Raw genomic sequence first — 26,353 nt, 5'->3', positions numbered from 1 at the left:
GCTCATCTCCTGTCACTCCTCCTCCAGAGATCTGACACACAGAGCTCCCCCTGCTGGCCATCACTGTACACTACATGCAGCTTATCTCCTGTCACTCCCCCTCCAGAGATCTGACACACAGAGCTCCCCCTGCTGGCCATCACTGTGTACTACATGCAGCTTATCTCCTGTCACTTCCCCTCCAGAGATCTCACACACAGAGCTCCTCCTGCTGGCCATCACTGTGTACTACATGCAGCTTATCTCCTGCCACTCCCCCTCCAGAGATCTGACACACAGAGCTCCCCCTGCTGGCCATCACTCTGTACTACATGCAGCTCATCTCCTGTCACTCCCCCTCCAGAGACCTGACACACACAGAGCTCCCCCTGCTGGCCATCACTGTGTACTACATGCAGCTTATCTCCTGTCACTCCCCCTCCAGAGATCTGACACACACACAGAGCTCCCCCTGCTGGCCATCATTGTGTACTACATGCAGCTTATCTCCTGTCACTCCCCCTCCAGAGATCTGACACACACAGAGCTCCCCCTGCTGGCCATCACTGTGTACTACATGCAGCTTATCTCCTGTCACTCCCCCTCCAGAGATCTGACACACAGAGCTCCCCCTGCTGGCCATCACTGTGTACTACATGCAGCTTATCTCCTGTCACTCCCCCTCCAGAGATCTGACACACAGAGCTCCCCCTGCTGGCCATCACACTGTACTGCATGCAGCTTATCTCCTGTCACTCCCCCTCCAGAGATCTGACACACAGAGCTCCCCCTGCTGGCCATCACTGTGTACTACATGCAGCTTATCTCCTGTCACTCCCCTCCAGAGATCTGACACACAGAGCTCCCCCTGCTGGCCATCACACTGTACTGCATGCAGCTTATCTCCTGTCACTCCCTCTCCTGAGATATGACACACAGAGCTCCCCCTGCTGGCCATCACTGTGTACTACATGCAGCTTATCTCCTGTCACTCCCCCTCCAGAGATCTGACACACAGAGCTCCTCCTGCTGGCCATCACTGTGTACTACATGCAGCTTATCTCCTGTCACTCCCCCTCCAGAGATCTGACACACAGAGCTCCCCCTGCTGGCCATCACTGTGTACTACATGCAGCTTATCTCCTGTCACTCCTCCTCCAGAGACCTGACACACAGAGCTCCCCGTGCTGGCCATCACTGTGTACTACATGCAGCTTATCTCCTGTCACTCCCCCTCCAGAGATCTGACACACAGAGCTCCCCCTGCTGGCCATCACTGTGTACTACATGCAGCTTATCTCCTGTCACTCCTCCTCCAGAGATCTCACACACAGAGCTCCTCCTGCTGGCCATCACTGTGTACTACATGCAGCTTATCTCCTGTCACTCCTCCTCCAGAGACCTGACACACAGAGCTCCCCGTGCTGGCCATCACTGTGTACTACATGCAGCTTATCTCCTGTCACTCCCCCTCCAGAGATCTGACACACAGAGCTCCCCCTGCTGGCCATCACTGTGTACTACATGCAGCTTATCTCCTGTCACTCCTCCTCCAGAGATCTCACACACAGAGCTCCTCCTGCTGGCCATCACTGTGTACTACATGCAGCTTATCTCCTGTCACTCTCCTCCAGAGACACACAGAGCTCCCCCTGCTGGCCATCACTGTGTACTGCATGCAGCTCATCTCCTGTCACTCCTCCTCCAGAGATCTGACACACAGAGCTCCCCCTGCTGGCCATCACTGTACACTACATGCAGCTTATCTCCTGTCACTCCCCCTCCAGAGATCTGACACACAGAGCTCCCCCTGCTGGCCATCTCTGTGTACTACATGCAGCTTATCTCCTGTCACTCCCCCTCCAGAGATCTCACACACAGAGCTCCTCCTGCTGGCCATCACTGTGTACTACATGCAGCTTATCTCCTGCCACTCCCCCTCCAGAGATCTGACACACAGAGCTCCCCCTGCTGGCCATCACTCTGTACTACATGCAGCTCATCTCCTTTCACTCCCCCTCCAGAGATCTGACACACAGAGCTCCCCCTGCTGGCCATCACTGTGTACTACATGCAGCTTATCTCCTGTCACTCCCCCTCCAGAGATCTGACACACAGAGCTCCCCGTGCTGGCCATCACTGTGTACTACATGCAGCTTATCTCCTGTCACTCCTCCTCCAGAGATCTGACACACAGAGCTCCCCCTGCTGGCCATCACTGTGTACTGCATGCAGCTTATCTCCTGTCACTCTCCCTCCAGAGATCTGACACACAGAGCTCCCCTGCTGGCCATCACTGTGTACAACATGCAGCTTATTTCCTGTCACTCCCCCTCCAGAGATCTGACACACAGAGCTCCTCCTGCTGGCCATCACTGTGTACTACATGCAGCTTATCTGATGTCACTTCCCCTCCAGAGATCTGACACACAGAGCTCCCCCTGCTGGCCATCACACTGTACTGCATGCAGCTTATCTCCTGTCACTCCCCCTCCAGAGATCTCACACACAGAGCTCCTCCTGCTGGCCATCACTGTGTACTACATGCAGCTTATCTCCTGTCACTCCCCCTCCAGAGATCTGACACACAGAGCTCCCCCTGCTGGTCATCACTCTGTACTACATGCAGCTCATCTCCTGTCACTCCCCCTCCAGAGACCTGACACACACAGAGCTCCCCCTGCTGGCCATCACTGTGTACTACATGCAGCTTATCTCCTGTCACTCCCCCTCCAGAGATCTGACACACACACAGAGCTCCGCCTGCTGGCCATCATTGTGTACTACATGCAGCTTATCTCCTGTCACTCCCATTCCAGAGATCTGACACACACAGAGCTCCCCCTGCTGGCCATCACTGTGTACTACATGCAGCTTATCTCCTGTCACTCCCCCTCCAGAGATCTGACACACAGAGCTCCCCCTGCTGGCCATCACTGTGTACTACATGCAGCTTATCTCCTGTCACTCCCCCTCCAGAGATCTGACACACAGAGCTCCTCCTGCTGGCCATCACTGTGTACTACATGCAGCTTATCTCCTGTCACTCCCCCTCCAGAGATCCGACACACAGAGCTCCCCCTGCTGGCCATCACTGTGTACTACATGCAGCTTATCTCCTGTCACTCCCCCTCCAGAGATCTGACACACAGAGCTCCCCCTGCTGGCCATCACACTGTACTGCATGCAGCTTATCTCCTGTCACTCCCCCTCCTGAGATATGACACACAGAGCTCCCCCTGCTGGCCATCACTGTGTACTACATGCAGCTTATCTCCTGTCACTCCCCCTCCAGAGACCTGACACACAGAGCTCCCACTGCTGGCCATCACTGTGTACTACATGCAGCTTATCTCCTGTCACTCCCCCTCCAGAGATCTGACACACAGAGCTCCTCCTGCTGGCCATCACTGTGTACTACATGCAGCTTATCTCCTGTCACTCCCCCTCCAGAGATCTGACACACAGAGCTCCCCCTGCTGGCCATCACTGTGTACTACATGCAGCTTATCTCCTGTCACTCCTCCACAGGAGACCTGACACACAGAGCTCCCCGTGCTGGCCATCACTGTGTACTACATGCAGCTTATCTCCTGCCACTCTCCTCCAGAGACACACAGAGCTCCCCCTGCTGGCCATCACTGTGTACTGCATGCAGCTCATCTCCTGTCACTCCTCCTCCAGAGATCTGACACACAGAGCTCCCCCTGCTGGCCATCACTGTACACTACATGCAGCTTATCTCCTGTCACTCCCCATCCAGAGATCTGACACACAGAGCTCCCCCTGCTGGCCATCACTGTGTACTACATGCAGCTTATCTCCTGTCACTTCCCCTCCAGAGATCTCACACACAGAGCTCCTCCTGCTGGCCATCACTGTGTACTACATGCAGCTTATCTCCTGCCACTCCCCCTCCAGAGATCTGACACACAGAGCTCCCCCTGCTGGCCATCACTCTGTACTACATGCAGCTCATCTCCTGTCACTCCCCCTCCAGAGACCTGACACACACAGAGCTCCCCCTGCTGGCCATCACTGTGTACTACATGCAGCTTATCTCCTGTCACTCCCCCTCCAGAGATCTGACACACACACAGAGCTCCCCCTGCTGGCCATCATTGTGTACTACATGCAGCTTATCTCCTGTCACTCCCCCTCCAGAGATCTGACACACACAGAGCTCCCCCTGCTGGCCATCACTGTGTACTACATGCAGCTTATCTCCTGTCACTCCCCCTCCAGAGATCTGACACACAGAGCTCCCCCTGCTGGCCATCACTGTGTACTACATGCAGCTCATCTCCTGTCACTCCCCCTCCAGAGATCTCACACACAGAGCTCCTCCTGCTGGCCATCACTGTGTACTACATGCAGCTTATCTCCTGTCACTCCTCCTCCAGAGATCTGACACACAGAGCTCCCCCTGCTGGCCATCACTGTGTACTACATGCAGCTTATCTCCTGTCACTCCCCCTCCAGAGATCTGACACACAGAGCTCCTCCTGCTGGCCATCACTGTGTACTACATGCAGCTTATCTCCTGTCACTCCCCCTCCAGAGATCTGACACACAGAGCTCGCCCTGCTGGCCATCACTGTGTACTACATGCAGCTTATCTCCTGTCACTCCCCCTCCAGAGATCTGACACACAGAGCTCCCCCTGCTGGCCATCACACTGTACTGCATGCAGCTTATCTCCTGTCACTCCCCCTCCAGAGATCTGACACACAGAGCTCCCCCTGCTGGCCATCACTGTGTACTACATGCAGCTTATCTCCTGACACTCCCTTCCAGAGATCTGACACACAGAGCTCCCCCTGCTGGCCATCACACTGTACTGCATGCAGCTTATCTCCTGTCACTCCCCCTCCTGAGATATGACACACAGAGCTCCCCCTGCTGGCCATCACTGTGTACTACATGCAGCTTATCTCCTGTCACTCCCCCTCCAAAGACCTGACACACAGAGCTCCCACTGCTGGCCATCACCGTGTACTACATGCAGCTTATCTCCTGTCACTCCCCCTCCAGAGATCTGACACACAGAGCTCCCCCTGCTGGCCATCACTGTGTACTACATGCAGCTTATCTCCTGTCACTCCCCTCCAGGGATCTGACACACAGAGCTCCCCGTGCTGGCCATCACTGTGTAATACATGCAGCTTATCTCCTGTCACTCCTCCTCCAGAGACCTGACACACAGAGCTCCCCGTGCTGGCCATCACTGTGTACTACATGCAGCTTATCTCCTGTCACTCCCCCTCCAGAGATCTGACACACAGAGCTCCCCCTGCTGGCCATCACTGTGTACTACATGCAGCTTATCTCCTGTCACTCCTCCTCCAGAGATCTCACACACAGAGCTCCTCCTGCTGGCCATCACTGTGTACTACATGCAGCTTATCTCCTGTCACTCCCCTCCAGAGATCTGACACACAGAGCTCCCCCTGCTGGCCATCACTGTGTACTACATGCAGCTTATCTCCTGTCACTTTCCTCCAGAGACACACCGAGCTCCCCCTGCTGGCCATCACTGTGTACTGCATGCAGCTCATCTCCTGTCACTCCTCCTCCAGAGATCTGACACACAGAGCTCCCCCTGCTGGCCATCACTGTACACTACATGCAGCTTATCTCCTGTCACTCCCCCTCCAGAGATCTGACACACAGAGCTCCCCCTGCTGGCCATCACTGTGTACTACATGCAACTTATCTCCTGTCACTCCTCCTCCAGAGATCTGACACACAGAGCTCCCCCTGCTGGCCATCACTGTGTACTGCATGCAGCTCATCTCCTGTCACTCCTCCTCCAGAGATCTGACACACAGAGCTCCCCCTGCTGGCCATCACTGTACACTACATGCAGCTTATCTCCTGTCACTCCCCCTCCAGAGATCTGACACACAGAGCTCCCCCTGCTGGCCACCACTGTGTACTACATGCAGCTTATCTCCTGTCACTCCTCCTCCAGAGATCTGACACACAGAGCTCCCCCTGCTGGCCATCACTGTGTACTACATGCAGCTTATCTCCTGTCACTCCCCCTCCAGAGATCTGACACACAGAGCTCCCCCTGCTGGCCATCACTGTACTACATGCAGCTTATCTCCTGTCACTCCCCTCCAGAGATCTGACACACAGAGCTCCCCCTGCTGGCCATCACTGTGTACTACATGCAGCTCATCATCTGTCACTGTTCCTCCAGAGATCTGACACACAGAGCTCCCCCTGCTGGCCATCACTGTGTACTACATGCAGCCCATCTCCTGTCAATCTTCCTCCAGAGATCTGACACACAGAGCTCCCCGTGCTGGCCATCACTGTGTACTGCATGCAGCTTATCTCCTGTCACTCCCCCTCCAGAGATCTCACACACAGAGCTCCTCCTGCTGGCCATCACTGTGTACTACATGCAGCTTATCTCCTGTCACTCCCCCTCCAGAGATCTGACACACAGAGCTCCCCCTGCTGGCCATCACTGTGTACTACATGCAGCTTATCTCCTGTCACTCCCCCTCCAGAGATCTGACACACAGAGCTCCCCCTGCTGGCCATCACTGTGTACTGCATGCAGCTTATCTCCTGTCACTCCCCTCCAGAGATCTGACACACAGAGCTCCTCATGCTGGCCATCACTGTGTAGTACATGCAGCTCATCTCCTGTCACTCCCCCTCCAGAGATCTGACACACAGAGCTCCCCCTGCTGGCCATCACTGTGTACTACATGCAGCTTATCTCCTGTCACTCCCCCTCCAGAGATCTGACACACAGAGCTCCCCCTGCTGGCCATCACACTGTACTGCATGTAGCTTATCTCCTGTCACTCCCCCTCCAGAGATCTGACACACAGAGCTCCTCCTGCTGGCCATCACTGTGTACTACATGCAGCTTATCTCCTGTCACTCCCCGCCAGAGATCTGACACACAGAGCTCCCCTGCTGGCCATCACCGTGTACTACATGCAGCTGATCATCTGTCACTCTTCCTCCAGAGATCTGACACACAGAGCTCCCCGTGCTGGCCATCACTGTGTACTACATGCAGCTCATCTCCTGTCAATCTTCCTCCAGAGACCTGACACACAGAGCTCCCCCTGCTGGCCATCACTGTGTACTACATGCAGCTCATCTCCTGTCACTCCCCCTCCAAAGATCTGACACACAGAGCTCCTCCTGCTGGCCATCACTGTGTACTACATGCAGCTTATCTCCTGTCACTCCCCCTCCAGAGATCTCACACACAGAGCTCCTCCTGCTGGCCATCACTGTGTACTACATGCAGCTTATCTCCTGTCACTCCCCCTCCAGAGATCTGACACACAGAGCTCCCCCTGCTGGCCATCACTGTGTACTACATGCAGCTTATCTCCTGTCACTCCCCCTTCAGAGATCTGACACACAGAGCTCCCCTGCTGGCCATCACTGTGTACTGCATGCAGCTTATCTCCTGTCACTCCTCCTCCAGAGATCTGACACACAGAGCTCCCCCTGCTGGCCATCACTGTGTACTGCATGCAGCTTATCTCCTGTCAATCCCCTTCCAGAGATCTGACACACAGAGCTCCCCCTGCTGGCCATCACTGTGTACTGCATGCAGCTTATCTCCTGTCACTCCCCCTCCAGAGATCTGACACACAGAGCTCCTCCTGCTGGCCATCACTGTGTACTACATGCAGCTTATTTCCTGTCCCTCCCCCTCCAGAGATCTGACACACAGAGCTCCCCCTGCTGGCCATCACTGTGTACTACATGCAGCTTATCTCCTGTCACTCTTCCTCCAGAGATATGACACACAGAGCTCCCCCTGCTGGCCATCACTGTGTACTACATGCAGCTTATCTCCTGTCACTCCCCCTCCAGAGATCTGACACACAGAGCTCCCCCTGCTGGCCATCACTGTGTACTGCATGCAGCTTATCTCCTGTCACTCCCCTCCAGAGACACACAGAGCTCCCCCTGCTGGCCATCACTGTGTACTACATGCAGCTTATCTCCTGTCACTCTTCCTCCAGAGACCTGACACACAGAGCTCCCCCTGCTGGCCATCACTGTGTACTACATGCAGCTTATCTCCTGTCACTCCCCTCCAGAGATCTCACACACAGAGCTCCCCCTGCTGGCCATCACTGTGTACTACATGCAGCTCATCTCCTGTCACTCTTCCTCCAGAGACCTGACACACAGAGCTCCCCCTGCTGGCCATCACTGTGCACTGCATGCAGCTTATCTCCTGTCACTCCCCCTCCAGAGATCTGACACACACAGAGCTCCCCCTGCTGGCCATCACTGTGTACTACATGCAGCTTATCTCCTGTTACTCTTCCTCCAGAGATATGACACACAGAGCTCCCCCTGCTGGCCATCACTGTGTACTACATGCAGCTTATCTCCTGTCACTCCTCCTCCAGAGATCTGACACACAGAGCTCCCCCTGCTGGCCATCACTGTGTACTGCATGCAGCTTATCTCCTGTCACTCCCCTCCAGAGACCTGACACACAGAGCTCCCCCTGCTGGCCATCGCTGTGTACTACATGCAGCTTATCTCCTGTCACTCCCCTTCCAGAGATCTGACACACAGAGCTCCTCCTGCTGGCCATCACTGTCTACTACATGCAGCTCATCTCCCGTCACTCCCCCTCCAGAGATCTGACACACAGAGCTCCCCCTGCTGGCCATCACTGTGTACTACATGCAGCTTATCTCCTGTCACTCTCCCTCCAGAGATCTGACACACAGAGCTCCTCCTGCTGGCCATCACTGTGTACTGCATGCAGCTTATCTCCTGTCACTCCTCCTCCAGAGATCTGACACAGAGCTCCCCCTGCTGGCCATCACTGTGTACTACATGCAGCTTATCTCCTGTCACTCCCCCTCCAGAGATCTGACACACAGAGCTCCCCTGCTGGCCATCACACTGTACTACATGCAGCTTATCTCCTGTCACTCCCCCTCCAGAGATCTGACACACAGAGCTCCCCCTGCTGGCCATCACACTGTACTGCATGCAGCTTATCTCCTGTCACTCCTCCTCCAGAGATCTGACACACAGAGCTCCCCCTGCTGGCCATCACTGTGTACTACATGCAGCTTATCTCCTGTCACTCCCCCTCCAGAGATTTGACACACAGAGCTCCCCCTGCAGGCCATCACTGTGTACTGCATGCAGCTTATCTCCTGTCACTCCCCCTCCAGAGATCTGAAACACAGAGCTCTCCTGCTGGCCATCACACTGTACTGCATGCAGCTTATCTCCTGTCACTCCTCCTCCAGAGATCTGACACACAGAGCTCCCCCTGCTGGCCATCACTGTGTACTACATGCAGCTTATCTCCTGTCACTCCCCCTCCAGAGATCTGACACACAGAGCTCCCCCTGCTGGCCATCACTGTGTACTGCATGCAGCTTATCTCCTGTCACTCCCCTCCAGAGATCTGACACACAGAGCTCCCCCTGCTGGTCATCACTGTGTACTACATGCAGCTTATCTCCTGTCACTCTTCCTCCAGAGACCTGACACACAGAGCTCCCCCTGCTGGCCATCACTGTGTACTACATGCAGCTTATCTCTTGTCACTCTCCCTCCAGAGATCTGACACACAGAGCTCCCCCTGCTGGCCATCACTGTGTACTACATGCAGCTTATCTCCTGTCACTCCCCCTCCAGAGATCTGACACACAGAGCTCCTCCTGCTGGCCATCACTGTCTACTACATGCAGCTCATCTCCTGTCACTCCCCCTCCAGAGATCTGACACACAGAGCTCCCCCTGCTGGCCATCACTGTGTACTACATGCAGCTTATCTCCTGTCACTCTCCCTCCAGAGATCTGACACACAGAGCTCCTCCTGCTGGCCATCACTGTGTACTGCATGCAGCTTATCTCCTGTCACTCCTCCTCCAGAGATCTGACACACAGAGCTCCCCCTGCTGGCCATCACTGTGTACTACATGCAGCTTATCTCCTGTCACTCCCCCTCCAGAGATCTGACACACAGAGCTCCCCCTGCTGGCCATCACACTGTACTACATGCAGCTTATCTCCTGTCACTCCCCCTCCAGAGATCTGACACACAGAGCTCCCCCTGCTGGCCATCACACTGTACTACATGCAGCTTATCTCCTGTCACTCCTCCTCCAGAGATCTGACACACAGAGCTCCCCCTGCTGGCCATCACTGTGTACTACATGCAGCTTATCTCCTGTCACTCCCCCTCCAGAGATTTGACACACAGAGCTCCCCCTGCAGGCCATCACTGTGTACTGCATGCAGCTTATCTCCTGTCACTCCCCCTCCAGAGATCTGACACACAGAGCTCCCCTGCTGGCCATCACACTGTACTACATGCAGCTTATCTCCTGCCACTCCCCCTCCAGAGATCTCATACACAGAGCTCCCCCTGCTGGCCATCACTGTGTACTACATGCAGCTTATCTCCTGTCACTCCCCCTCCAGAGATCTGACACACAGAGCTCCCCCTGCTGGCCATCACTGTGTACTACATGCAGCTTATCTCCTGTCACTCCCCTTCCAGAGATCTGACACACAGAGCTCCCCCTGCTGGCCATCACACTGTACTGCATGCAGCTTATCTCCTGTCACTCCTCCTCCAGAGATCTGACACACAGAGCTCCCCCTGCTGGCCATCACTGTGTACTACATGCAGCTTATCTCCTGTCACTCCCCCTCCAGAGATCTGACACACAGAGCTCCCCGTGCTGGCCATCACTGTGTACTACATGCAGCTTATCTCCTGCCACTCCCCCTCCAGAGATCTGACACACAGAGCTCCCCTGCTGGCCATCACTGTGCACTGCATGCAGCTTATCTCCTGCCACTCCCCCTCCAGAGATCTGACACACAGAGCCCCCCCTGCTGGCCATCACTGTGCACTGCATGCAGCTTATCTCCTGCCACTCCCCCTCCAGAGATCTGACACACAGAGCTCCCCTGCTGGCCATCACACTGTACTACATGCAGCTTATCTCCTGCCACTCCCCCTCCAGAGATCTCATACACAGAGCTCCTCCTGCTGGCCATCACCGTGTACTGCATGCAGCTTATCTCCTGTCACTCCCCCTCCAGAGATCTGACACACAGAGCTCCCCGTGCTGGCCATCACTGTGTACTACATGCAGCTTATCTCCTGCCACTCCCCCTCCAGAGATCTGACACACAGAGCTCCCCTGCTGGCCATCACTGTGCACTGCATGCAGCTTATCTCCTGCCACTCCCCCTCCAGAGATCTGACACACAGAGCCCCCCCTGCTGGCCATCACTGTGCACTGCATGCAGCTTATCTCCTGCCACTCCCCCTCCAGAGATCTGACACACAGAGCTCCCCTGCTGGCCATCACTGTACACTACATGCAGCTTATCTCCTGTCACTCCCCCTCCAGAGATCTGACACACAGAGCTCCCCCTGCTGGCCATCACTGTGTACTACATGCAGCTTATCTCCTGTCACTCCCCCTCCAGAGATCTGACACACAGAGCTCCCCCTGCTGGCCATCACTGTGTACTACATGCAGCTTATCTCCTGTCACTCCCCCTCCAGAGATCTGACACACAGAGCTCCCCCTGCTGGCCATCACTGTGTACTACATGCAGCTTATCTCCTGTCACTCCCCCTCCAGAGATCTGACACACAGAGCTCCCGCTGCTGGCCATCACTGTGTACTACATGCAGCTTACCTCCTGTCACTCCCCCTCCAGAGATCTGACACACAGAGCTCCTCCTGCTGGCCATCACTGTCTACTACATGCAGCTCATCTCCTGTCACTCCCCCTCCAGAGATCTGACACACAGAGCTCCACCTGCTGGCCATCACTGTGTACTACATGCAGCTTATCTCCTGTCACTCCCCCTCCAGAGATCTGACACACAGAGCTCCCCTGCTGGCCATCACACTGTACTACATGCAGCTTATCTCCTGTCACTCCCCCTCCAGAGATCTGACACACAGAGCTCCCCCTGCTGGCCATCACACTGTACTGCATGCAGCTTATCTCCTGTAACACCTCCTCCAGAGATCTGACACACAGAGCTCCCCCTGCTGGCCATCACTGTGTACTACATGCAGCTTATCTCCTGTCACTCCCCCTCCAGAGATCTGACACACAGAGCTCCCCCTGCTGGCCATCACTGTGTACTACATGCAGCTTACCTCCTGTCACTCCCCCTCCAGAGATCTGACACACAGAGCTCCCCCTGCTGGCCATTGCTGTGTACTACATGCAGCTCATCTCCTGTCACTCCTCCTCCAGAGATCTGACACACAGAGCTCCCCCTGCTGGCCATCACTGTGTACTACATGCAGCTTATCTCCTGTCACTCCCCCTCCAGAGATCTCGCACACAGAGCTCCCCCTGCTGGCCATCACTGTGTACTACATGCAGCTTATCTCCTGTCACTCCCCTCCAGAGATCGGACACACACAGAGCTCCCCGTGCTGGCCATCACTGTGTACTACATGCAGCTTATCTCCTGCCACTCCCCCTCCAGAGATCTGACACACAGAGCTCCCCCTGCTGGCCATCACTGTGCACTGCATGCAGCTTACCTCCTGTCACTCCCCCTCCAGAGATCTGACACACAGAGCTCCCCCTGCTGGCCATTGCTGTGTACTACATGCAGCTTATCTCCTGTCACTCACACTCCAGAGATCTGACACACAGAGCTCCCCCTGCTGGCCATCACTGTGTACTACATGCAGCTTATCTCCTGCCACTCCCCCTCCAGAGATCTGACACACACACAGAGCTCCTCCTGCTGGCCATTGCTGTGTACTACATGCAGCTTATCTCCTGCCACTCCCCCTCCAGAGATCTGACACACAGAGCTCCCCCTGCTGGCCATCACTGTGTACTACATGCAGCTTATCTCCTGTTACTCCCCCTCCAGAGATCTGACACACAGAGCTCCCCCTGCTGGCCATCACTGTGTACTACATGCAGCTTATCTCCTGTCACTCTCCCTCCAGAGATCTGACACACAGAGCTCCCCCTGCTGGCCATTGCTGTGTACTACATGCTGGATAGGGTGATTGTGGAGTGTATTGGAGTGCTATAGGCCATGTGTGTGGTTAGCTGCAGCTCTCAGCATAGATCTGTCCCCTCACACACGTTCTGTGGAGCTCCAGCAGTGAAAGGCTTTGCTTTATTAGCCAGCAGGACAGAAGATCTTGCAGAGGGCCTTTTCCCCGGATTGTGCGGCAGCTGCTGAGCTGCAGTGATTGGCTGATGGAGTCACACCCTGTGTGTATGAGTGCCAGGCTGTGTGTGTGGAGGTCGGGGGGGGGGGGGGGGGGGGACACGGAGAATGTGTACGCAGGATTATTCCCCCCCCCCTCCCCCCTCCTGAGAATCCCTGCAGGAATGCCTGGCCTCCGGCCACACGCCTCCCCTCCGCTCTGCCAGGAGGGTAAGCTCTGCAGCCAAGTCATCTATGCACAGCATCGTGTCTTACAGAGAGGCAGTCATGTGACAGAACGTGCTACACACTATACAGCACTGCCAGCAGGGAGCCACGCCCCCCAAGCCCCGCCCAAGACATTACAACGGACCTGAACTCTTGCACTGGACAGAAGGAAAACAGAGAAATGCACCCTGTGTGTATTTAGACAGTTTAGTCCGTCTAATCCCCCCTCATCTGTGACTAATCAACAATGTAATTTGATCTCTAGGCTGTGTCACCTGACTGTCACAGCATAGAGCTCATCTGTAAACACAGGATGTTAACAATATGTCTGTTTCCATGAAAGCAGGAAGTATACAAATCCTGCAATAAATCTGCAAAGAAATGTTTTTCTTTAAAGGTTATTATGCTGTTGCTTATTGTTTAGAGTGTAGATTAAGTTCTCAGTTCAGGTCCTCTTTAGCATGGAAAATAATTCCCCCAGGACAATTGAACAGACTACAGCAACTGCCACCGGACCGCACAGTAACCGTTACTGCAGTGTGTCTGTCACCCCTAACCTGCTTCACATCTGCACTACTCCTCCCTTATACCCCCCACTGGGAGCAGGACTGTGTACTCTGTAATGTGCTGCAGTGTGTCTGTCACCCCTAACCTGCTTCACATCTGCACTACTCCTCCCTTATACCCCCCACTGGGAGCAGGACTGTGTACTCTGTAATGTGCTGCAGTGTGTGTCACCCCTAACCTGCTTCACATCTGCACTACTCCTCCCTTATACCCCCCACTGGGAGCAGGACTGTGTACTCTGTAATGTGCTGCAGTGTGTCTGTCACCCCTAACCTGCTTCACATCGTGTGTGATAGAGGAAGACTCCCCTCTCTGCACTACTCCTCCCTTATACCCCCCACTGGGAGCAGGACTATGTACTCTAATGTGCTGCAGTGTGTCTGTCACCCCTAACCTGCTTCACATCGTGTGTGATAGAGGAAGGATCCCCTCATTCTGCACTACTCCTCCCTTATACCCCCACTGGGAGCAGGACTATGTACTCTGTACAGTGCTGCAGTGTGTCTGTCACCCCTAACCTGCTTCACATCGTGTGTGATAGAGGAAGACTCCCCTCTCTGCACTACTCCTCCCTTATACCCCCCACTGGGAGCAGGACTATGTACTCTGTAATGTGCTGCAGTGTGTCTGTCACCCCTAACCTGCTTCACATTGTGTGTGATAGAGGAAGGATCCCCTCATTCTGCACTACTCCTCCCTTATACCCCCCACTGGGAGCAGGACTATGTACTCGGTAATGTGCTGCAGTGTGTCTGTCACCCCTAACCTGCTTCACATTGTGTGTGATAGAGGAAGACTCCCCTCTCTGCACTACTCCCTTATACCCCCACTGGGAGCAGGACTATGTACTCTAATGTGCTGCAGTGTGTCTGTCACCCCTAACCTTCTTCACATCGTGTGTGATAGAGGAAGGATCCCCTCATTCTGCACTACTCCTCCCTTATACCCCCCACTGGGAGCAGGACTATGTACTCTGTAATGTGCTGCAGTGTGTCTGTCACCCCTAACCTGCTTCACATCTGCACTACTCCTCCCTTATACCCCCCACTGGGAGCAGGACTATGTACTCTAATGTGCTGCAGTGTGTCTGTCACCCCTAACCTGCTTCACATCTGCACTACTCCTCCCTTTTCCCCCCCACTGGGAGCAGGACTATGTACTCGGTAATGTGCTGCAGTGTGTCTGTCACCCCTAACCTGCTTCACATCTGCACTACTCCTCCCTTATACCCCCCACTGGGAGCAGGACTATGTACTCTAATGTGCTGCAGTGTGTCTGTCACCTCTAGCCTGCTTCACATCGTGTGTGATAGAGGAAGACTCCCCTCTCTGCACTACTCCTCCCTTATACCCCCCACTGGGAGCACGACTATGTACTCTAATGTGCTGCAGTGAGTCTGTCACCCCTAACCTGCTTCACATCGTGTGTGATAGAGGAAGACTCCCCTCTCTGCACTACTCCTCCCTTATACCCCCCACTGGGAGCAGGACTATGTACTCTGTAATGTGCTGCAGTGTGTCTGTCACCCCTAACCTGCTTCACATCGTGTGTGATAGAGGAAGACTCCCCTCTCTGCACTACTCCTCCCTTATACCCCCCACTGGGAGCACGACTATGTACTCTAATGTGCTGCAGTGAGTCTGTCACCCCTAACCTGCTTCACATCGTGTGTGATAGAGGAAGACTCCCCTCTCTGCACTACTCCTCCCTTATACCCCCCACTGGGAGCAGGACTATGTACTCTGTAATGTGCTGCAGTGTGTCTGTCACCCCTAACCTGCTTCACATTGTGTGTGATAGAGGAAGGATCCCCTCATTCTGCACTACTCCTCCCTTATACCCCCCACTGGGAGCAGGACTATGTACTCGGTAATGTGCTGCAGTGTGTCTGTCACCCCTAACCTGCTTCACATTGTGTGTGATAGAGGAAGACTCCCCTCTCTGCACTACTCCCTTATACCCCCACTGGGAGCAGGACTATGTACTCTAATGTGCTGCAGTGTGTCTGTCACCCCTAACCTGCTTCACATCTGCACTACTCCTCCCTTATACCCCCCACTGGGAGCAGGACTATGTACTCTAATGTGCTGCAGTGTGTCTGTCACCCCTAACCTGCTTCACATCTGCACTACTCCTCCCTTTTCCCCCCCACTGGGAGCAGGACTATGTACTCGGTAATGTGCTGCAGTGTGTCTGTCACCCCTAACCTGCTTCACATCTGCACTACTCCTCCCTTATACCCCCCACTGGGAGCAGGGCTATGTACTCTAATGTGCTGCAGTGTGTCTGTCACCTCTAGCCTGCTTCACATCGTGTGTGATAGAGGAAGACTCCCCTCTCTGCACTACTCCTCCCTTATACCCCCCACTGGGAGCACGACTATGTACTCTAATGTGCTGCAGTGAGTCTGTCACCCCTAACCTGCTTCACATCGTGTGTGATAGAGGAAGACTCCCCTCTCTGCACTACTCCTCCCTTATACCCCCCACTGGGAGCAGGACTATGTACTCTGTAATGTGCTGCAGTGTGTCTGTCACCCCTAACCTGCTTCACATTGTGTGTGATAGAGGAAGGATCCCCTCATTCTGCACTACTCCTCCCTTATACCCCCCACTGGGAGCAGGACTATGTACTCGGTAATGTGCTGCAGTGTGTCTGTCACCCCTAACCTGCTTCACATTGTGTGTGATAGAGGAAGACTCCCCTCTCTGCACTACTCCCTTATACCCCCACTGGGAGCAGGACTATGTACTCTAATGTGCTGCAGTGTGTCTGTCACCCCTAACCTGCTTCACATCTGCACTACTCCTCCCTTATACCCCCCACTGGGAGCAGGACTATGTACTCTGTACAGTGCTGCAGTGTGTCTGTCACCCCTAACCTGCTTCACATCGTGTGTGATAGAGGAAGACTCCCCTCTCTGCACTACTCTTCCCTTATACCCCCCACTGGGAGCAGGACTATGTACTCTGTGCTGCAGTGTGTCTGTCACCCCTAACCTGCTTCACATCGTGTGTGATAGAGGAAGACTCCCCTCTCTGCACTACTCTTCCCTTATACCCCCCACTGGGAGCAGGACTATGTACTCTAATGTGCTGCAGTGTGTCTGTCACCCCTAACCTGCTTCACATCGTGTGTGATAGAGGAAGGATCCCTTCATTCTGCACTACTCCTCCCTTATACCCCCCACTGGGAGCAGGACTATGTACTCTGTACGGTGCTGCAGTGTGTCTGTCACCCCTAACCTGCTTCACATCGTGTGTGATAGAGGAAGACTCCCCTCTCTGCACTACTCCCTTATACCCCCACTGGGAGCAGGACTGTGTGCTCTGTAATGTGCTGCAGTGTGTCTGTCACCCCTAACCTGCTTCACATCGTGTGTGATAGAGGAAGGATCCCCTCTCTGCACTACTCCCTTATACCCCCCACTGGGAGCAGGACTATGTACTCTGTACAGTGCTGCAGTGTGTCTGTCACCCCTAACCTGCTTCACATCGTGTGTGATAGAGGAAGACTCCCCTCTCTGCACTACTCCCTTATACCCCCACTGGGAGCAGGACTATGTACTCTAATGTGCTGCAGTGTGTCTGTCACCCCTAACCTGCTTCACATCGTGTGTGATAGAGGAAGACTCCCCTCTCTGCACTACTCCCTTATACCCCCACTGGGAGCAGGACTATGTACTCTAATGTGCTGCAGTGTGTCTGTCACCCCTAACCTGCTTCACATCTGCACTACTCCTCCCTTATACCCCCCACTGGGAGCAGGACTATGTACTCTAATGTGCTGCAGTGTGTCTGTCACCCCTAACCTGCTTCACATCTGCACTACTCCTCCCTTATACCCCCCACTGGGAGCAGGACTATGTACTCTAATGTGCTGCAGTGTGTCTGTCACCCCTAACCTGCTTCACATCGTGTGTGATAGAGGAAGGATCCCCTCATTCTGCACTACTCCTCCCTTATACCCCCACTGGGAGCAGGACTATGTACTCTGTAATGTGCTGCAGTGTGTCTGTCCCCCCTAACCTGCTTCACATCTGCACTACTCCTCCCTTATACCCCCCACTGGGAGAAGGACTATGTACTCTGTAATGTGCTGCAGTGTGTCTGTCACCCCTAACCTGCTTCACATCGTGTGTGATAGAGGAAGGATCCCCTCATTCTGCACTACTCCTCCCTTATACCCCCCACTGGGAGCAGGACTATGTACTCTAATGTGCTGCAGTGTGTCTGTCACCCCTAACCTGCTTCACATCGTGTGTGATAGAGGAAGACTCCCCTCATTCTGCACTACTCCCTTATACCCCCCACTGGGAGCAGGACTATGTACTCTGTAATGTGCTGCAGTGTGTCTGTCACCCCTTACCTGCTTCACATCGTGTGTGATAGAGGAAGACTCCCCTCTCTGCACTACTCTTCCCTTATACCCCCCACTGGGAGCAGGACTATGTACTCTGTAATGTGCTGCAGTGTGTCTGTCACCCCTAACCTGCTTCACATCGTGTGTGATAGAGGAAGGATCCCCTCATTCTGCACTACTCCCTTATACCCCCCACTGGGAGCAGGACTATGTACTCTAATGTGCTGCAGTGTGTCTGTCACCCCTAACCTGCTTCACATCGTGTGTGATAGAGGAAGGATCCCCTCATTCTGCACTACTCTTCCCTTATACCCCCCACTGGGAGCAGGACTATGTACTCTGTAATGTGCTGCAGTGTGTCTGTCACCCCTAACCTGCTTCACATCGTGTGTGATAGAGGAAGACTCCCCTCTCTGCACTACTCCCTTATACCCCCACTGGGAGCAGGACTATGTACTCTGTAATGTACTGCAGTGTGTCTGTCACCCCTAACCTGCTTCACATCTGCACTACTCTTCCCTTATACCCCCCACTGGGAGCAGGACTATGTACTCTGTAATGTGCTGCAGTGTGTCTGTCACCCCTAACCTGCTTCACATCTGCACTACTCCTCCCTTATACCCCCCACTGGGAGCAGGACTATGTACTCTGTAATGTGCTGCAGTGTGTCTGTCACCCCTAACCGGCTTCACATCTGCACTACTCCTCCCTTATACCCCCCACTGGGAACAGGACTATGTAATGTGCTGCAGTGTGTCTGTCACCCCTAACCTGCTTCACATCGTGTGTGATAGAGGAAGGATCCCCTCATTCTGCACTACTCCTCCCTTATACCCCCCACTGGGAGCAGGACTATGTACTCTGTAATGTGCTGCAGTGTGTCTGTCACCCCTAACCTGCTTCACATCTGCACTACTCCTCTCTTATACCCCCCACTGGGAGCAGGACTATGTACTCGGTAATGTGCTGCAGTGTGTCGGTCACCTCTAGGCTGCTTCACATCGTGTGTGATAGAGGAAGCTTCACATCGTGTGTGATAGAGGAAGGATCCCCTCATTCTGCACTACTCCTCCCTTATACCCCCCACTGGGAGCAGGACTATGTACTCTGTAATGTGCTGCAGTGTGTCTGTCCCCCCTAACCTGCTTCACATCTGCACTACTCCTCCCTTATACCCCCCACTGGGAGCAGGACTGTGTACTCTGTAATGTGCTGCAGTATGTCTGTCACCCCTAACCTGCTTCACATCTGCACTACTCCTCCCTTATACCCCCCACTGGGAGCAGGACTATGTACTCTAATGTGCTGCAGTGTGTCTGTCACCCGTAACCTGCTTCACATCGTGTGTGATAGAGGAAGGATCCCCTCATTCTGCACTACTCCTCCCTTATACCCCCCACTGGGAGCAGGACTATGTACTCTAATGTGCTGCAGTGTGTCTGTCCCCCCTAACCTGCTTCACATCGTGTGTGATAGAGGAAGACTCCCCTCTCTGCACTACTCCCTTATACCCCCCACTGGGAGCAGGACTATGTACTCTAATGTGCTGCAGTGTGTCTGTCACCCCTAACCTGCTTCACATCGTGTGTGATAGAGGAAGGATCCCCTCTCTGCACTACTCCTCCCTTATACCCCCCACTGGGAGCAGGACTATGTACTCTGCACAGTGCTGCACTGTGTCTGTCACCCCTAACCTGCTTCACATCGTGTGTGATAGAGGAAGGATCCCCTCATTCTGCACTACTCCTCCCTTATACCCCCCACTGGGAGCAGGACTATGTACTCTGTAATGTGCTGCAGTGTGTCTGTCACCCCTAACCTGCTTCACATCGTGTGTGATAGAGGAAGGATCCCCTCATTCTGCACTACTCCTCCCTTATACCCCCCACTGGGAGCAGGACTATGTACTCTGTACAGTGCTGCACTGTGTCTGTCACCCCTAACCTGCTTCACATCGTGTGTGATAGAGGAAGGATCCCCTCATTCTGCACTACTCCTCCCTTATACCCCCCACTGGGAGCAGGACTATGTACTCTGTACAGTGCTGCACTGTGTCTGTCACCCCTAACCTGCTTCACATCGTGTGTGATAGAGGAAGGATCCCCTCATTCTGCACTACTCCTCCCTTATACCCCCCACTGGGAGCAGGACTATGTACTCTAATGTGCTGCCGTGTGTCTGTCACCCCTAACCTGCTTCACATCGTGTGTGATAGAGGAAGGATCCCCTCTCTGCACTACTCCTCCCTTATACCCCCCACTGGGAGCACGACTATGTACTCTAATGTGCTGCAGTGTGTCTGTCACCCCTAACCTGCTTCACATCTGCACTACTCCTCCCTTATACCCCCCACTGGGAGCAGGACTATGTACTCTAATGTGCTGCAGTGTGTCTGTCACCCCTAACCTGCTTCACATCTGCACTACTCCTCCCTTATACCCCCCACTGGGAGCAGGACTATGTACTCTAATGTGCTGCAGTGTGTCTGTCACCCCTAACCTGCTTCACATCTGCACTACTCCTCCCTTATACCCCCCACTGGGAGCAGGACGATGTACTCTAATGTGCTGCAGTGTGTCTGTCACCCCTAACCTGCTTCACATTGTGTGTGATAGAAGAAGGATCCCCTCATTCTGCACTACTCCTCCCTTATACCCCCCACTGGGAGCAGGACTATGTACTCTATACAGTGCTGCACTGTGTCTGTCACCCCTAACCTGCTTCACATCGTGTGTGATAGAGGAAGGATCCCCTCATTCTGCACTACTCCTCCCTTATACCCCCCACTGGGAGCAGGACTATGTACTCTGTACAGTGCTGCACTGTGTCTGTCACCCCTAACCTGCTTCACATCGTGTGTGATAGAGGAAGGATCCCCTCATTCTGCACTACTCCTCCCTTATACCCCCACTGGGAGCAGGACTATGTACTCTGTACAGTGCTGCAGTGTGTCTGTCACCCCTAACCTGCTTCACATCGTGTGTGATAGAGGAAAGATCCCCTCATTCTGCACTACTCCTCCCTTATACCCCCCACTGGGAGCAGGACTATGTACTCTGTACAGTGCTGCAGTGTGTCTGTCACCCCTAACCTGCTTCACATCGTGTGTGATAGAGGAAGGATCCCCTCATTCTGCACTACTCCCTTATACCCCCCACTGGGAGCAGGACTATGTACTCTGTAATGTGCTGCAGTGTGTCTGTCACCCCTAACCTGCTTCACATCGTGTGTGATAGAGGAAGACTCCCCTCTCTGCACTACTCCCTTATACCCCCACTGGGAGCAGGACTATGTACTCTAATGTGCTGCAGTGTGTCTGTCCCCCCTAACCTGCTTCACATCGTGTGTGATAGAGGAAGGATCCCCTCATTCTGCACTACTCCTCCCTTATACCCCCACTGGGAGCAGGACTATGTACTCTGTAATGTGCTGCAGTGTGTCTGTCACCCCTAACCTGCTTCACATCTGCACTACTCCTCCCTTATACCCCCACTGGGAGCAGGACTATGTACTCTGTAATGTGCTGCAGTGTGTCTGTCACCCCTAACCTGCTTCACATCGTGTGTGATAGAGGAAGGATCCCCTCTCTGCACTACTCCCTTATACCCCCACTGGGAGCAGGACTATGTACTCTGTAATGTACTGCAGTGTGTCGGTCACCCCTAACCTGCTTCACATCTGCACTACTCCTCCCTTATACCCCCCACTGGGAGCAGGACTATGTACTCTAATGTGCTGCAGTGTGTCTGTCACCCCTAACCTGCTTCACATCGTGTGTGATAGAGGAAGGATCCCCTCTCTGCACTACTCCTCCCTTATACCCCCCACTGGGAGCAGGACTATGTACTCTAATGTGCTGCAGTGTGTCTGTCACCCCTAACCTGCTTCACATCGTGTGTGATAGAGGAAGACTCCCCTCTCTGCACTACTCCCTTATACCCCCACTGGGAGCAGGACTATGTACTCTAATGTGCTGCAGTGTGTCTGTCACCCCTAACCTGCTTCACATCTGCACTACTCCTCCCTTATACCCCCCACTGGGAGCAGGACTATGTACTCTAATGTGCTGCAGTGTGTCTGTCACCCCTAACCTGCTTCACATCTGCACTACTCCTCCCTTATACCCCCCACTGGGAGCAGGACTATGTACTCTAATGTGCTGCAGTGTGTCTGTCACCCCTAAACCTGCTTCACATCGTGTGTGATAGAGGAAGGATCCCCTCATTCTGCACTACTCCTCCCTTATACCCCCCACTGGGAGCAGGACTAAGTACTCTAATGTGCTGCAGTGTGTCTGTCACCCCTAACCTGCTTCACATCTGCACTACTCCTCCCTTATACCCCCCACTGGGAGCAGGACTATGTACTCTGTACAGTGCTGCACTGTGTCTGTCACCCCTAACCTGCTTCACATCGTGTGTGATAGAGGAAGGATCCCCTCATTCTGCACTACTCCTCCCTTATACCCCCCACTGGGAGCAGGACTATGTACTCTAATGTGCTGCAGTGTGTCTGTCACCCCTAAACCTGCTTCACATCGTGTGTGATAGAGGAAGGATCCCCTCTCTGCACTACTCCTCCCTTATACCCCCCACTGGGAGCAGGACTATGTACTCTGTAATGTGCTGCAGGAGATGTCAGTGCTATATAAATACATACTAATAATATGGTAGGACATTAGACAATGACTATGGTAGGATTAGATTGTGAGCTCCTCTGAGGACAGTCAGTGACATGACTATGTACTCTGTAATGTGCTGCAGGAGATGTCAGTGCTATATAAATACATAATAATATGGTAGGACATTAGACTATGACTATGGTAGGATTAGAGTGTGAGCTCCTCTGAGGACAGTCAGTGACATGACTATGTACTCTGTAATGTGCTGCAGGAGATGTCAGTGCTATATAAATACATAATAATAATATGGTAGGACATTAGACTATGACTATGGTAGGGTTAGAGTGTGAGCTCCTCTGAGGACAGTCAGTGGCATGACTATGTACTCTGTAATGTGCTGCAGGAGATGTCAGTGCTATATAAATACATAATAATAATATGGTAGAACATTAGACTATGACTATGGTAGGATTAGATTGTGAGCTCCTCTGAGGACAGTCAGTGACATCACTATGTACTCTGTAATGTGCTGTAGGAGATGTCAGTGCTACATAAATACAGAATAATAATATGGTAGGACATTAGACTATGACTATGGTAGGATTAGAGTGTGAGCTCCTCTGAGGACAGTCAGTGACATGACTATGTACTCTGTAATGTGCTGCAGGAGATGTCAGTGCTACATAAATACATACTAATAATATGGTAGGACATTAGACTATGACTATGGTAGAATTAGAGTGTGAGCTCCTCTGAGGACAGTCAGTGACATGGCTATGTACTCTGTATTGTGCTGCAGGAGATGTCAGTGCTATAAAAATACAGAATAATAATATGGTAGGACATTACACTATGACTATGGTAGGATTAGAGTGTGAGCTCCTCTGAGGACAGTCAGTGACATGACTATGTACCCTGTAATGTGCTGCAGAAGATGTCAGTGCTACATAAATACATAATAATAATATGGTAGGACATTAGACTAGGACTATGGTAGGATTAGAGTGTGAGCCCCTCTGAGGACAGGCAGTGACATGACTATGTACTCTGTAATGTGCTGCAGGAGATGTCAGTGCTACATAAATACATAATAATAATATGGTAGGACATTACACTATGACTATGGTAGGATTAGAGTGTGAGCCCCTCTGAGGACAGGCAGTGACATGACTATGTACTCTGTAATGTGCTGCAGAAGATGTCAGTGCTATATAAATACATAATAATAATATGGTAGGACATTAGACTATGACTATGGTAGGATTAGAGTGTGAGCTCCTCTGAGGACAGTCAGTGACATGACAATGTACTCTGTAATGTGCTGCAGGAGATGTCAGTGCTATATAAATACATAATAATAATATGGTAGGACATTAGACTATGACTATGGTAGGGTTAGAGTGTGAGCTCCTCTGAGGACAGTCAGTGGCATGACTATGTACTCTGTAATGTGCTGCAGGAGATGTCAGTGCTATATAAATACATAATAATAATATGGTAGAACATTAGACTATGACTATGGTAGGAATAGAGTGTGAGCTCCTCTGAGGACAGTCAGTGACATGACTATGTACTCGGTAATGTGCTGCAGAAGATGTCAGTGCTATATAAATACATAATAATAATATGGTAGGACATTAGACTATGGCTATGGTAGGATTAGAGTGTGAGCTCCTCTGAGGACAGTCAGTGACATGACTATGTACCCTGTAATGTGCTGCAGGAGATGTCAGTGCTATATAAATACATAATAATAATATGGTAGGACATTAGACTATGGTAGGATTAGAGTGTGAGCTCCTCTGAGGACAGTCAGTGACATGACTATGTACTCTGTAATGTGCTGCAGGAGATGTCAGTGCTATATAAATACATAATAATAATATGGTAGGACATTACACTATGACTATGGTAGGATTAGAGTGTGAGCCCCTCTGAGGACAGTCAGTGACATGACTATGTACTCTGTAATGTGCTGCAGAAGATGTCAGTGCTATATAAATACATAATAATAATATGGTAGGACATTACACTATGACTATGGTAGGCTTAGAGTGTGAGCTCCTCTGAGGACAGCCAGTGACATGACTATGTAATCTGTAATGTGCTGCAGGAGATGTCAGTGCTATATAAATACATAATAATAATATGGTAGGACATTACACTATGACTATGGTAGGATTAGAGTGTGAGCTCCTCTGAGGACAGTCAGTGACATGACTATGTACTCTGTAATGTGCTGCAGGAGATGTCACTGCTATATAAATACATAATAATAATATGGTAGGACATTAGACTATGACTATGGTAGGATTAGAGTGTGAGCTCCTCTGAGGACAGTCAGTGACATGACTATGTACTCTGTAATGTGCTGCAGAAGATGTCAGTGCTATATAAATACATAATAATAATATGGTAGGACATTAGACTATGTCTATGGTAGGATGAGAGTGTGAGCTCCTCTGAGGACAGTCAGTAACATGACTATGTACTCTAATGTGCTGCAGAAGGTGTCAGTGCTATATAAATACATAATAATAATATGGTAGGACATTAGACAATGACTATGGTAGGATTAGATTGTGAGCTCCTCTGAGGACAGTCAGTAACATGACTATGTATTCTGTAATGTGCTGCAGAAGATGTCAGTGCTATATAAATACATAATAATAATAATAATATGGTAGGACATTAGACTATGACTATGGTAGGATTAGATTGTGAGCTCCTCTGAGGACAGCCAGTGACATGACTATGTACTCTGTAATGTGCTGCAGGAGATGTCAGTGCTATATAAATACATAATAATAATAATAATAATAATAATAATAATATGGTAGGACATAAGATTATGGTACAGTGCAGAGTTTGGGGCGGGATCTCACCTACACCCGCCTCCCGCAATGTCTGTGCGCTGCGCAGGATCAGCAGGTCGTCATCCTCCAGGCCCACCACCAGCTCGTTGGTCTGAAACAAGGACAAGAGGTGTGAGATGCGGGCAAAGAGTAAGTGTTCCCATACACAGTGTGCTACGTATGTCCAAATACCCCCAATACACACTGAGCTCCCTCCCCATGCATATCACCAGCCCCCCTAATATATGTCACCACCCCTCCATACAACCCCCATACACATTCAGCCCCCCCACCCCCTCACGTGTCACCATACAACCCCCATATAGCAAAGAAATGAACAGCGCTACTTAAAAACAGATGAATGCTTACCTGCAAAAAAGTGCAGACCCCACTCATGGGATACAAATACACAATGAGCACACATACAACCTGTCTACCACTTGGAGGATGTTAGTTTCCACTAACAGCTTGCATGCAATTTGTTAGGTCCTCGTCCCTCCCACTGTCGAAGAAGTCTTTCCTCCATGGGAGGGGACCTAACACTAA

At 52.4% G+C, this 26,353-nt stretch overlaps 1 protein-coding gene across 1 annotated transcript in view; it reads right to left on the bottom strand.

Annotated features, from left to right (window-relative positions):
• Positions 1-26,353, bottom strand: part of C7H2orf76 (chromosome 7 C2orf76 homolog) — a 54,796-nt gene that overhangs the window by 15,790 nt on the left and 12,653 nt on the right. The window contains exon 5 of the mRNA XM_068246330.1: positions 25,838-25,919. Within this exon, the coding sequence (XP_068102431.1) occupies positions 25,838-25,919 (82 nt within the window). The remainder of the gene's footprint in view (positions 1-25,837; positions 25,920-26,353) is intronic.

Source organism: Hyperolius riggenbachi, chromosome 7 (genome assembly GCF_040937935.1).
Source record: "Hyperolius riggenbachi isolate aHypRig1 chromosome 7, aHypRig1.pri, whole genome shotgun sequence".
In the NCBI taxonomy this organism is placed as follows: domain Eukaryota; kingdom Metazoa; phylum Chordata; class Amphibia; order Anura; family Hyperoliidae; genus Hyperolius; species Hyperolius riggenbachi.
Note: the sequence above shows the minus strand (reverse complement) of the source record. Positions and strands in the feature narration are given on the sequence as shown.